General features: G+C 36.6%; 1 protein-coding gene across 1 annotated transcript in view; it reads left to right on the forward strand.

Annotated features, from left to right (window-relative positions):
• The first annotated feature begins 285 nt into the window (after positions 1-285).
• The window catches only part of SMYD3 (SET and MYND domain containing 3), an 84,205-nt gene continuing 69,831 nt past the window's right edge, over positions 286-14,659 (forward strand). Inside the window, exons 1-3 of the mRNA XM_027740994.2 lie at positions 286-368; positions 2,832-2,934; positions 11,353-11,463. Of these exons, the coding sequence (XP_027596795.1) occupies positions 337-368; positions 2,832-2,934; positions 11,353-11,463 (246 nt within the window). The 5' untranslated portion in view covers positions 286-336. The remainder of the gene's footprint in view (positions 369-2,831; positions 2,935-11,352; positions 11,464-14,659) is intronic.

The following is a 14,659-nucleotide window of genomic DNA, read 5'->3' on the forward strand; positions in this document are numbered from 1 at the left end:
CTCTGTGTAGGGTGGCTTTTTTTTGTTCTCTGGACAGGAAAGTAGGGTCTCTGCATGTATTTAACCCCACATTTTTGCAGGATACTTATATTTCTGTTTCTAATTGACAGCAGTTTTACAGGAGAGTGTGTCCCAGACGTGATTACTCTAAAATGAAAGAGCACCAGTGTTGGGCTTGAATGTTTTCCATCCAATTTACCAATTGCCCCTTCGTTTTATTTTGGAAGGTTTTTTTTTCACTTGAGTGTGGGGTTTCAAAATGATTCTAGTAATCCTGGATTTTTTCCTTTGTTTTTACAGGTGACCTGTAACTGTTTCACCATCAGTAATGGAGAGATGCAGGATGTTGGTGTTGGCCTGTATCCCAGGTACTGTGGACACTGTTTCATTCACAGGCAAAATCTATGTTAGTTTTTTTTCCCTTTTTTTCAAGGTAGCTGTAAGGGCCATCAAAGCAGAAGGTAACATGTCTAAACAAGAAACTGGGAAATGGAAATAAATTAAAGGAGAATAAAAAATATGATCTAGTTGAAAACATTCTTAATAGCCCTGATTACAGCATTAAAACAGTTTAAATAAGATACATCTTTATATTTTATTTTTATGGAGGTGGTAGTCTTTTCTAAGTAAGAATAAATGCTGACATCAAAAATACGTAACTGGGACTAGTTAAAGGAAACCTGTTCAGTGATGCTTTAGAATACAGATATTTTGCAGCAGAGAGCCTTCAGAATTGGCAATTAAAATGAAAAGATTGAGTATGTTTTAGTAAATTGCCACAATAAACAAACCACTAAGGTGAAAAGATAAGTCTCTTGGGAGATGAATTTGAATTTCTTATTTGTATTAGGTAAGAAGTATGTCCCAGTTAAGGTTTTATCTTCATAGAATTAGTTACCTGTAATCATTAATATGGAAAATTAGTATGTATAATTTAAAATGACATTTTACTACCTAAATTTTTTGTTAATGAATGGTTGGACCATTTTGTCAGTACCTCAGTGGGCCTCTCACTGTTGATTCTTTTCCTACTAATGTCACACATGCAAGATTTGACTAAGGAAACTTAATATCTTGAGGCCTGCCTTATGGTAAGGTTAAGGGAAAGTTGGTTAGGAGGACATGGTAATTGGTGTTATGGAAAGTGCAAAACATTTGATTTCATAGTGGAATGCAAACAAATACTTTTCACATTTGAGAGAAAAGAAATATTATTTTGGAGCATTATTATTAGAGAAATGTTTCCTTTAGGTTGAAAAAAGCCCCTAACTGTGAATAAAGTGTCTATGTTCTGTCTATGTTCAATGATAACGCATTGCCAAGGGATGCAAGAGACTCTTTCTCAAGTCACTTCAGAGCAGTTTGAGATTTGCTGTAGCAAACCACTCTGAGCTAGGAAAACTGTGAACTTAAATCTGCACTTTGCTAATCCTGGGCAAATGTCCTTCCTGATGAATTCATATGCTTCCAGAGGAAATTGTCATCAAACCCACTAATGTTTCTATGAAATGAAATTTAATTAAAAGTGCTTTGTTTAGCCTTATTGAGAGACTAAACATTGTTGTATGGCTTGATGGCTTCAACATCACAACATATTTTAAAATCTATAAAATCCTATGGCCCTGCTTTACATCACCTTGCCAGCAGCTTTGGGAGTATGCCCAATGATCTCACAGTAAGTGTCATGGATACTCTCTCCTAGCATACATCACTGGATTCTTGTGGAGGTTAACCACAGATATTTTATTAGGCCAGAAGGGATAACAGAAGAGTCAAGATCCTGTTGATACCTTCTTTAAGAGTCAAAAACTGAATAAACATAGTTTGGTGCAGGTCTCTGACCCTTGGGAACATCCTGTATTTTGCCAACAGCTGAGATTTTGAGTTGCTGAATCAGGCAGACAAGGAAAGCAAATAAACGCAGCCAGGAGCTGCATAAGCCAAAAATTCTTCCAGGCTGATGATGCCAGAATCATTCTTTCAATGGGTCATTCCCATAGGGAAAGAACCATCAGCCCCACTTCTGCTATGGAACTGAGATTGGTCTGGCAAAGGCAGTTGTTTCTCAGCTAATGCAACACGTGACTCACAGTATATAGTGACATGTTGTTCTTAACAGCATCCTTCAAGAAGAGGAAAGGGCATGTTTGTACAGCATGTGTGTCTCTTGAGGGTGGCAGCAGCTCCCTAATGGTCAGTGCTGCTTCAGCTGTCACATGCCACAAGAACAGAGGCTGGATGAAAATATGTGTAAAACAGAGGCAATGGCCATGTTTCTTCTTTCAACTCTATACACCAAATTCTTTGGCTTTGGGACATAGTATACTCCATTTTCTCCTGATATGAAATACAGGTTGATTGTTGGCCCTGTTGAGCTGTGGTTCCAATGACAGTCAGGTAAGTGATAAGGTTAATGCCCTGAGACTGAGCAGAAGCAGCAGAAATATAATTCAGCCCAAAGGCTGAGTTTTCGCTCTGAACTGTCCAGATAACCTTGTTCCCCACTTGCCCTGTCCCCTGAGTCAGGCCTCTAGGTGAGTTGCTGGGAGGCCATTGCCTCCCTCCTGCCTGATGACAGAGAAGGCAGAAACATCTTAAGAGATCCAGGCATGGCTCCTATTAGCAATAAATATAAATCTTCTGAGTATTAATTTTCCTCCCCTAACCAAGAGCAGTTGATTTACCAGGGATTTTATTTGTTTCATAGCTTAATTGCCCGATGGTTCACGTATAATCATGTTAGATGCTTTTAAATTATTGAAGGGAAATGACAATGGAGACTCCTCTGTTAAGTTTTTTTTCTCTCTTTCCCCCTCTACCACCCCTCACAGCATGTCTTTACTGAACCACAGCTGTGACCCAAACTGTGTGATCGTTTTTGAAGGACATCAGCTTTTACTTCGCTCTGTCCGAGAGATCCAGATTGGTGAAGAGGTAATTAACTTGTCCTCCCTTCCGTCACAGACACCTGCAACAATGACATCTCCCTAAATAAATTCCAGACTGCAGGGCCACCAGCTTAATATTTTGATGATATATTGATGCCACTTTCTAGCACATAGCTATCAGGGGGGAAAATGATAAATAGAATAATCTCTTCACACTGCCTGGGCCCCATAATCATTACTTCTCATAAATCACTAGCAGTCTTGATAAATTCTTGTTCCTCCTTTCCTCCTCTAGGCACTTCATTTTGTTTGTTTTTGGATGTCTTTACCCTGACAGAACACTTAGAATATTTTTGAGTGGAATGCAGTGTTCACTAAGTCATTGCAACAACAAGCATTTGTCTGCCTGCAACCATGCGGTTGTAGTAAACCTTTCATTGACAGGGCGAGCAGCAAAACATGGTTTGTTTTCTTGTCCATTTCACTAGGAAAGACTTCAAAATATCCTTTTCAAGAGATTTCTGTTTTGGTCTAAGCTATTCTCAACTTTATGATGGCATTTGTACTAATTTGAAAATAATAATTTGTGTCTAGGAAATAATTTCAAAATAAATGTGTTTTGCAGCAATGCAGTATTGAATGTGCTTAATAAGACCTGCAAAGATGTGTGTACAAATGTAACTTTAAATGCACTGATGACCTACACAGTCCCAGCTGTTGGTCATTTCAAAATCCTGACCTAATGTAAATACAGTTCACACCTGTGTTTAAAACCCCAAGAATATGAAAAGCATATATATTCTAATTGAGAAGTAGTATCTCTTTTCCTTCCTATGAAGTTTTTCTTTTTTTAATGTATCTTTTCTCACATATAGTAGGCCATGAAAATAAGTAAATGGTAAAATATTTTTTTTTAGGTAAAACCTTGTTAAGAACCAGCAGAAATGTTTTTGCATTTTTGCTAAGAGAAATTTTTTAGGATGCAATATATATTTGTGGAGCTATTTAATGTAGACATCTTTTAGTCTGTCATTCTTGTTTAAGCCAAATTATAGACACCTTTCTTCTATTTTATCCATAAACCATAACTTTCCTCTTGGCTTCCCAGTTCACTTACATGGGTTGTTTATTTAAAAATACTGTAGATTTTAATGTCTTCCAGGATGCCTTTGGCTTAATTATTAAAGCGTAAGATTCTGAAGCTATCTTAATTTGTACCTGGGTATATTTTTCTAAGTAAATTTCATAAGGCAATTCTTTGTGAGAAGCAGCTTTTACTGAGTGGAGAGGCCCTGATGTGGCCCTGGGTGGTTCTGGAGCGAGAAGTGAAGTAGAATTCTGTGCAGGTATGATGTGCAGACTGTACTATGGCTGTGAAGCTGTGACCCGAATTTTAGACTTTGTGTTAGTGGTCTGTAGCCCCCAGAAATCTCTAGATTAAAATTGGTGGTGAAACAGATACGGTGTAATTTACTAGTTCCTTGTAAGGCAATCAGGAAATATATGTAAATTACAAAGCAGGGCAGCAAGGACTAGTTTGTTTGTGGTGACTTTGCAGTTGTGTTAATATAGGCTTTAAAATGACTGCACCTTATGTGGGCATATTGTATTTTCTAAAAAACTTTGCCACCATTGAGGTGGGAAAATAAAGTCAGAATTTTCCAAAGAGCTCATGTTCTAGTGTCTTTGTTGCAACTGTTCCTTATGGGTTTGGTAGCGAAAGGAATACTTACCTTAAGGAACATGTAAACCTACATACTATGTTAAAGCAGCTGTCCCCTTGACTTACCTGGAAATAAAAGTCTCAGTCTGAGGTACGTGACTCTTTAAATAAGGATGTGTCTATGGAAGAAGAATGGCTTGAGGTTTAAGTGACAAAATAAAGCTGCAAAGTCAGTATTAACTTAGATCTGTTATGGGAAGAGGGAGGGAAATAAAATTATTTTGAGGGTATATACAAGTCAGCAGTTCAATATTATTTTCAACAATTACTTTTCGTCATACACTACTGCTACCGCTTTTCCTTTTGTGTTCTGCATGGTGACTTTGGTACAACTTCTTTCCACACTGCCATACTGCTTGCCTGAGGTAGGGTGAGCTGAGTTTTATTAATAGCCGTGTATTGAATTTACACACATATGTACATAAAACTACATCACCTGTTACAAGCTGAGTTTTAACTTCTATTACAGACGTCAGAATCTGAGCTAATGGGAGAGAAAATATATTAGGGAGAAATCTGATTGGGTTTTCTGAACAGATTGGGTGCCTTGAGATGGTAAGATGAATGTTATTTCAAGCCATGGGGCAACAAGAAAACTTAAATATAATCACTAGAAAATTTGTCTTATCCTGTTACAATAGAGTCAGACAGAATGAGATTCCCTATATAATAATTAATAAAAAGGAAGTAAGCACAAAATTAATTAGGAGTAAGAAGCTAAGTAGCAAGTCAAGCTCAGATTAGTAGAAGAGGACTATGGCCTTCCTGTCCATACAAGAACAAACTTGATAGCGCCTCTGGACTGTTGCCCTGAAAGTATCAGCCACTGCAATATGATATGTTCACTAGGCCAGTGAGAAGTAGAAGTATTTTTGCACATTTGTAGTACTTTCTGTCAGAGTACACTACAGCAGTGTACACGTTAAGGAGTTGTTGAACTCCTATAGTCACAGGGAAAACAGAAACAAAGGGCTCTGAGCTCGTGCGCTGCTGTGGTCATCGCACAATCATATAAGGAGGGAGGAACCACTAGATATTATTTTGGTTGTAAACTAGAAGTTATTACATTGGATGTAGTTGCTGCAGTGTAGTGCAGATTTTTTCAGGAGTAACATTTATGCCCCAACCACACTTCAGAATACTCAAGCTATACGCAGTAATTATATTTATCATGTCAGTGATAAAAAGCATGCAAAATTATGAGAACCTCAAAAAGTTTTTATATTCTGATTGAAGTTGTTTCATTTCAGTTTTAATCTCATGTCTAGGCAAATTTCTTCAGCTTTGAATGTTTTTGACAGGAAAGCATGTGGCATTTTGTGTGCTTTAATTGAATTTTACCTGTATCCTTATAGAATGAAACTGCTAAATTTGGTGGTGTTGTATATTTGGAAAACTAATCACTCCCAAAAACCATACCCTAGCAATCTAGGCCTTTTTTCTGTGGCAAAGACAGTGTTGACAGTCCTGAAGTGCTACAAAATAATGAGTCATGAATGTTACTTTTTTTTCGAGGGCACTGAAAGAAGGGATTCATGTGTAATAGCGTGGTTTCCCAGGTGAAAGCTTTAAGAAGTCAGTGTGTTGCAGAAATAGTAAGAAGTATGTGGTCCTTAAATTTTGCTTTGGAAACCAGATTTATATTTAAGTATATTATTTGATTTTTATGCTAATGATGTTTTATGCTTTTTGAGGGTAGAAAGTTACCATTTAAAACAAAAGCAAACTGTTCCCATGGGTTTTTGCCAGTGAATGCTTTAGGTGATATTCAGAATAAAGGCTTTCATTTCTGTCATTATATAGTTTATTTAAATGACATTTAAAATGGTCATTGAATGTAGAATTTTTAAAGTGAAAACTTGGCTCTGTTAGAAAATTTCCTTCAAGCTTGGTAACCTTTCTTTTTTTAACTTACCTCTCCTTGTTCTGACTCTGTTATAATTCATATAAGGCAGTATGGGTCTATGCTAGTACCCCAAATTCTGGTGCTTGATCAGCTACATTTAAATGTCTTCTGCCCTGAAAGTGGCATCACGGGAATGAAACAGGAGAGGACAAAAGAAGTGAAAGGAGAAGAAGGCTTGGGAGCAACTGTTGATCTCCATGCATAGATGTGGGGTCAAGGTGGCTATAAGGGCCACTAAGGCTCTGTAGACTATTCTATAGCAGGTTTTTGAGCATAATTGAGTCTAATAATGTGAAGGAAAAAAAACTGATAGATTTTTGTGGGGACTTTTTTCTATACATCCCTACTGAAGACTGCAGGACTTTCTGAATTCTGAAACTTGCTTCCAGCAGCTCAAAACTAATTATAACAAATTTTTGCCCATCAAGATAATCATAGAATGGCTTGGGTTAGAAGGAACCTCAGAGATCATCTGATTCCAACCACCCTGGTGTGGGCAAGGACACCTTTCACTAGATCAGGTTGCTCAGAGCTCCATCCAACCTGGCCTTGAACTCTTCCAGGGATGGGAACTTCACAACTTCTCTGTAGTGCTATCACAGTTCTGATAACTTGAGGTGATTTTAATTTGACAGCATACAAAGTTTTCCTTTTCTTGCACTTTCCTCTTCACAGAAATGAAATTTAGGTCTCACAAAGAAAGGTAAGATATGGGGAAGGATCATAAGAAAGCAAAAATTATTCACCTAGAGATTATGAGGGCTCCTTTAGTGATAAGGTAGCCTATCAGCCAGTTTTGTCAAAAAGACAAGTAACCTGCTCTGAAGAGGTCTTCATCCTTTCCCTACCCTTAAGTAACCACTTGAAACAGCATCAAGATGTGTGCTACAATTTCAATTGACTTTTTGTTAATTGCTGAGTTTACCTGGTGTTTTGCAGGCAGGCACAAGCTGGTTTTTCCTCTTCTCCGATAAAAAGTTGTATACCTTCAAAGCAATTAGTCCTGCAGAGAGAGACAGAATGGATTAGCTGAGGTGCAATTCTGCTCCAAAATGGGTGCTTGGCTTCTCATCAGCTTCAGAGTTCAGTTACAACAAATTTGTATCTTTCTTCAGAAAATCACATAACTGACTGTACCCTTGCAGAGCATCATTTTTTTTCTAAATTAATACTAAACACAGATCATGATTTCGGATGATCAATTAAATCTATTTTCAAGATAGATTTCAACCAAATTATATAATGTTTTTGTTATTGAAATTCTATGAGAAGTTTTATATCGCTGTATGTTTGCCACATTACATTTTGTCACATTACATTTTTTAAAACCAAATTTTTTGTTGAGTTAGAAGGTATTTTGATCTTTTATGCCAAAGCAGAAAGAGCATAGACTGTTACCCATAACAGTCTATAACTCTGTGTTATTAACAGACTTCTGTACAAAACCCTCTCTAAGACCCTGAGACCTATGATTGCAAAAACAAGATTCACTTTTTTCTCCCTGCTGTTTGCATTAAAATAATTAATTTTAAATTCCTACAGAATTTTCTATCTAGACATTTTGTAGCTTATAGTCTGTTACAAAAAAAACCCCATAAATTAAGTCCGCTGCAGCATGGCAGTACTGGAAAATTGTGTCCACCTCATTTGGCAAATGAGGAACGTGAGAAACTAACCATCATACCCATGGTTAAAGAATTTCTGTGTCAAAGTGAGAAGCAGGGCTCAGGGAGTGCTGAATGTCTTGAGTCAATAAGTCTCATGCCTTCATAATTGTTTTTTAATATATATTCTTCAGCTCGGGGCAAAAGATTTACTGCATTCTTCATAAGCGATGCAATAAAGAGTCAAGCTTTGGTCAGCTGAAATAATGTTTTAATTAATAGCATACATCCCACATGCAAACACCATTAAGACAACCTTTGATAAATGTGCATATTTCCTAACTACGTACAAGTTAAATGAGCCTTGCCTCTAATGAAGTGATCCAAAATTAAAACAAGTGTAAGAGAGACTTGAATACAGAATTCTTATTTTTAGACAATTAAATGGTTAGTGTAGGCTTAGTCGCTGTTAGGTTGGTCATGTTTCTAAATATTCTAATTATATTTTCCCACTTAAGCTGCGAGCTACAACTTATGGATTTCTGCTGGTAGGACTGGAAATTTGAACTCAGGCCTCTGACAGCAAGAGAAACTCTTAAGTTGTTAAAATGCTAAAAGCCTCTTGTCTTCCTCCTTATGCCCAGTCATAATGCTCTAATCCAGAGCGGGTTGTTATGTGACTATTCATATCCACAACTGTTTGATAACCTCTGAAAAAGAAACTACTTGTTTCAAACTTGTTTCTACTTCCAAGGTTTCTGCAACATAAATGAAAAAAAGAAAGAAAAAAAAAGCCAAAAATATAAAAAGAGAAAGGGATGAAGCCTGTAGGCTGATGATAGATAAAGTATTGGCTCTGTGTTTGTTTTGCAGCATTAGATCTAAACCCGGCCTAATGATGGTTTCAATAGTAATGATAGGGTTTAAAGCATTGTCTTAAATATTTTGGCAAAGAGTAGACTAATCTCACATGAATTATTTCTCCCAGAAGATTCCTACTGTCTTGCACTGTGTCTGAACTTGGTCAAATCCCTTTTACTTCTGGATGCCACCTGAACCTAAAGCCCAGTAGGACATGGGTCAGAACCAGAGATGTTTATGCAGAGGATAAGAGACAGGGAACAGCCTGTGTGGAATGATTTTGACAGAAAACACTTGCGAGTTGTAAGGAGGCACAATGATCAGGAGGCTTGTGATGGGAGAGGGAAATTGGGTTTGGAATGTCTGAAGGATGAGGTTAGGACTGCAGCTTGGCTGGAAAATGCTTTGTGGAAAGGAAGGGAGACAGATCTTTCTTGCCACACTAGGGAAGTTGCAGATTAGAACCAGCTGTAGAAAGAAGCAAGGAGAAAGTTTTTGGGATCACTGAAGATGTTTGGGAAAACAGAGTAGGGCAACAAGGACTTTTAACTTGGGAGAGTAAGTGTGTAGGTGATCAGATATGGGGAAAAGGTGTTAGATGAGGCATAAGGACAGATCTGAGACTGGCACATTGATGAAGTCATCCCATTGTACCAAGAATGGCTATTTAAGGAGCTAGAATTGAGGGATGGAAAACAAGTTTAGATAATCAGGTGTTGAGAATAAGACAGGAAAATTATACTCATGTTGAGGGGTAGAGAAGAGAAAGAATAAGAGGGACATTGGAGATAATGGGGCAGAAGATATCAAGCTTGGGAGAAAAGAGTGGAAAATAAATAGGCAGCACAATTTCCATCCATTCACTGTAGAAAGATCAGAGGGAAGCCTATAATTCTGTTCTGCTGTAAGCCAGTAGTGGTGAAACTAATCCTTTCTTGGCTCAGACATGCACAAACTGGGACAGAACAACATTATATAGAATGCAAACCTAAAAGTTCTCACACTTTCTAACTTTTGGTTAATTATGGAACTTTATTTGTCTCTTTCATTAATTATATTATTAATCTTCATTATGAGACCATATTTATTTTTTTCTGCAGGCTTTCTGCTTATGATAATTTTAAATACTTAATTTTTCCATCTCAGTAGACTTCTTTTAATACAGTCCTCCTTCAGTATGTAATCAAATTACACTGTAATAGCAAGCAAGAAAGAAAGCAGGCATTGTTTTAGTTGCTTCTTAATTGCTCATTCAATTAGAATGCTCGCTAATTCGCAAAATGCAGGTTCTGATAATGGATTTCGTAGTCATTGCTACAAATTGGTCAGGTTTTCCTGTAATTTCTTTGAGTGGACTCTCATGATTTAACTGAGGACCATGTGAAAATTCTACCAATTAGTTGAAGTGTCTAGGCTCAGGATGAAATAATGACCTGATTTTTTTTAGCTCTGACCTCTCTATAATGTTTCAAAGTGTGTTGGGCACATAGTGTAATCACTCAATAGCATATTTGACTGCATGCTGGTCTGAACTGGACTGGGTTTTTTTGTTATACTCTTTTCCTTGTCATTAGTTTGTGCCTGTGCAGCACTTTAAACATTTCAAGAACTCTACAAATGGTTAGCCCTGTAAAATTCCTTCTGGCAGGCGTCAAAGTGAACAAACTACAGACTTCTCTGTAGTTCATTGGAATTCACTCTGTACAGCATGAGGAGTTGAAAATGGCACAAATGTAGGCACAAATTTTCTTTTATCATTTTAATTAATGTTCTTGTCAATAGTTTCAACAACTTAGACTGCAATGCTTTTGTGCTTCCTTGGTCACAAGGGAAACATCACAGACATACTGAATATGGGTATGACATAGGGGGAATTATCCTTAGGCTCAAACATATAAGAAAGTAGGGACTTCCTTGAGAAAAAATTTTTGGAGATAGTGGAATGTTGTATAACAGCAGTGGTAAATACACATTTAAACTTTGAAGTTAGACAGAAAATGAGATTTCATTCACATGGAATTCAAATACTGACTTTCTTTGTTCTCCTTTCTTGCTCTCCTTTCTTTTTTCTTTATCTTCCAAATTAGAATGAAAAGTTGAAATAGTGATAATTTGGGGTTGATTAATAATTTCAAAGAATATTGATCTTGAAATGTGCAGAAGTGTTCTTCTGTAGAAATTATTTTTGTCCTTTTTTTTTTCCCACTCTTTGTAAAAGGAGGCAATTTCTTCTAGAGAATAGTCTATTAACATTGTATTTTATGCTGGAAAAAATGTTATATCCAAAAAATGTTACCTTAGCTATACATACACTGAAAATGGAATTTTTGTAAAATATACCAACTCTGTTCTTTTATGTACTGCATGCAGCTCACCATCAGCTATATTGAATCACTGATGCCTACCAGCGAGCGCCAAAAGCAGCTGGTGCGCCAGTATTGCTTTGAATGTGATTGTCTTCTCTGCCAGAATCAGGAGAAGGTAAGTTGAGTAAAAAAATTCCTTGCCAATGAACAGAGTTTTCCTAGGCCTGTCAGCACCTTCCCTTCCTTTACGTAATACTTATCTTTTGCTACTAATTGAATGGCCAGATTAGAGGAGAAAATGACCTCTGCTCTCAGTGCTGTTTATGTTGCTATGGAAGACAACTGTGAAGGAAGGAAAAGCAGGAAATGCTGGCAACATGATAAGAAGAATTTCTTGCTAAAATATGCATTGTTCATAAAGCTAGGAGCTACTTTCAGTTCCAATATGTGGTTCAGATCACTTTGAGATTCACGGACCTTGAAACTTGAGACTTTAGGCATGACTTGAAACATGACTTGAAACATGAGACTTGAAACATGACTTTAAGCTGAAAGAATTTTTTTTGGTTTTCTATTCAAAAGAATAATCTTAGAACTTTAACTGAAGCCAATTGTCTGATAATACAGGAAGGCTGTGCTTATCCTCATAATAATATTGAATTAATTCTGACAAACGCCTGCATCAGTAATTTTCAAGAATTACTGACTTAGTCAGCAGTTCTTAGAATGGTGAACCTCCTTGGGTGACTGTAGTTTTTATGCTCACTTACATCACAAGTTCTTGGAGTAGCAGGTCAGTAGTTGTAGTGTGACCTTTTACCAGGGTTCAGCCTAGACTGGTTTGATTATATTCTGGGTTGCTTCATAGTTATACAGGCTTGATGGAATAATTTTGGCTCAGAGCCTCATGAACGATCAAATGGAATATGCAGAATGAGGTTGGCTTCATAGCAGTTTATGTATTTCGTCTCTTTTGTACACTTATATGTACACTTGTTCTTATTTTCACAAATGCCTGTTTGGGATAAGTCACATGCCATAGCTAAATGTGTTCCTGCTTGATTAGAAAGGTGAAAATGTAATTCCAAGGAGCATAATATGATTCATGAAATAATTGCTATACAGAAAAAAAAAAAAAAGAACCCCCAAAGTTTAAACTGTAACTTATGCTTTGATTCATCAGTAAGCAGTTCAAAAAAGAGAACACAGAAAAGTTTCAGGCTTATGACATAACGCTAAATTACTTCCTGTCTGTTGGCATTCTGTGCCTGGTAAAGACTGCTGCAATTCTACTCAGAGGCAGTGAAGTGAAGACCTCCTTTTGTCTTTCTTTTAAAGATGGTCACTCAAGTGCCATGAAATCTTGGATTAGTTTTGGGTAAATGGCATCCTCACAGATGCAATGATGATTAAGAAAAATAAGCAGACTAAAGAGTCTTTAAGGATCACTTAGCGGTTTGTGAAAGGGTAGACAAGTAGTATAAAGACCATTCAGCATGTGGAATGTTTTAAGAAACAATTTCCCCAAGCTGGTGTACATGTCATTGTAAAAATCAACATATAACATCAAAAAATATTGTAGTGAAATTATATGTGCATATATTAATGAAAAGAATAGTCTCATACATAGGTTAAAATTAATACTTTTTTTTCTTTTTGAAAATATAACTGTAGTTTGTATTCAGATTCTGTAGATTTTTTTTGCCCATTTGCAAAATTTCCTTGGGAATAATATTGCAAAATGTTTGGAAAGCTTTGTGTAACTGCAGTCTGAAATTCTGTAATTGCCCCATTGGTACCATGTAGAGAGGTCTGTGAAAGTCTAGGAGCCTCATGGCAACTTTGTCTGTTGTCTATGAAGAAGATATCTTTATCCTCAGCTTCAGTCAAGAGTGATTAGACATTATCTGCAGCAGTCCTCACAGTATGACATTTCATTTCTCTGTGACGAAAAATTGTTTTTATAAAATCCCTACATGACTAGCTTGGAAACTTTGACTTTTATTTTTTCCATTGATTTCAGTTGCTGTTGGTAAGCTGAGAGGCAAGTAACACTGCAGGTACCAAGGGTGAAATACTGGGGTTTTAAACTACGTAATGTCTGAATTTAGATGCTTAAAAGTCATCAGTTGACAAAATTATTCAATAGCATCCCTGCTGAAATACCCCTAATACTGAGACAAATTTCCAAGACATCTTAGAAAATTTTTAAAAAGGAAAGTCATTTTCAACAGAATAGGCAACATCTGCAACTTTGGGTTATCAGGAGTGGCAGATTCAACATTGTGAATCAATAAATGTAATCAGCTAACAGTAAATTCCCATACTACAACATTGCTTTGCGAAAAAAGATGGTTTAGTCAACAGCAATTCATCTTGTATGTCTTGCTTAAAGGTAAAAATGCAAATTGCAGAAATGCTTTATGCATTCAAGTAAGTTCTTGGGTGTTGGGAATTTTTTCAGTTGTAGTCATCTCATCCGAAAAGGTAGAATACTTTTTGAAACACTAACAAACATTTACAGAGTTCATAGCTTCTTGTTACTCCAGTCTTGCTGAGTGTGCCTGTGAGCTGCTGAGCATGTACTAGGGACCAGTGAAAGCTCCTGAGATGCACACAGCAATTTACAGTAGAACTTTAAATCAGGTAATTTCCATTGTAGCTTTTATTCTACACCCTTTGTAATGTTTTAAAAGCAATCCTGAGAATCCTGTGGGAAATATACATTACAATTTATATGAAGAGCATGTAAACCTTATATCTATTTGAACTTGGTTACGTGCATGCTTATTTTATTCATATTTATAAAAATACTTTGCAAGATTATTATCAATGAAATTTGTGTTTCCTGCTATATTTTTAAAGGCTTGTTCATTTATTGTTATATGCCTGTGTGAAAAAGGAAGATGGTATTAAGTTTCTGTTCTCAAGTCAGTTACTGACTGTAAATGACTTTGGGCATTCATTTTATTCAAAAGCAACCTTTGTGTTTTCTAAGATCCTACTCTTATTTTTCATAGTTAGTGAGAAGCTACCATTTCAATTGGAGCTGAACAGGTTTTTGACTGGAAACCAGATCAGTCTGTCTGTATTGGTGGTCATTTTTGTGAATGTTTGCTCTGGTTTGCTCAGTTTCCACAAATTCAGGGTGAAGTTGGTAATTCATATGTCTGCCGAGTATTCTGATGCCCAAAGGATAATAAAGAAAGATGCTGTATTTTCTAAGGTCTTTTAGCTTTATGTGATGGATTTGTTTAGATGAGAATAATTTCTTGAAGTGGAATGTTTTGAGGTTTATACATGTACTTTATGCCTCCCTCCATACCCAAAGAAAAGACAAGCAGATCATTCATACTGTCTTTCGGTAGAAA

Source organism: Pipra filicauda, unplaced genomic scaffold, assembly GCF_003945595.2.
Source record: "Pipra filicauda isolate LSUMZ 115617 unplaced genomic scaffold, ASM394559v2 scaffold351_size757598_pilon, whole genome shotgun sequence".
Taxonomy (NCBI): Eukaryota; Metazoa; Chordata; class Aves; order Passeriformes; family Pipridae; genus Pipra; species Pipra filicauda.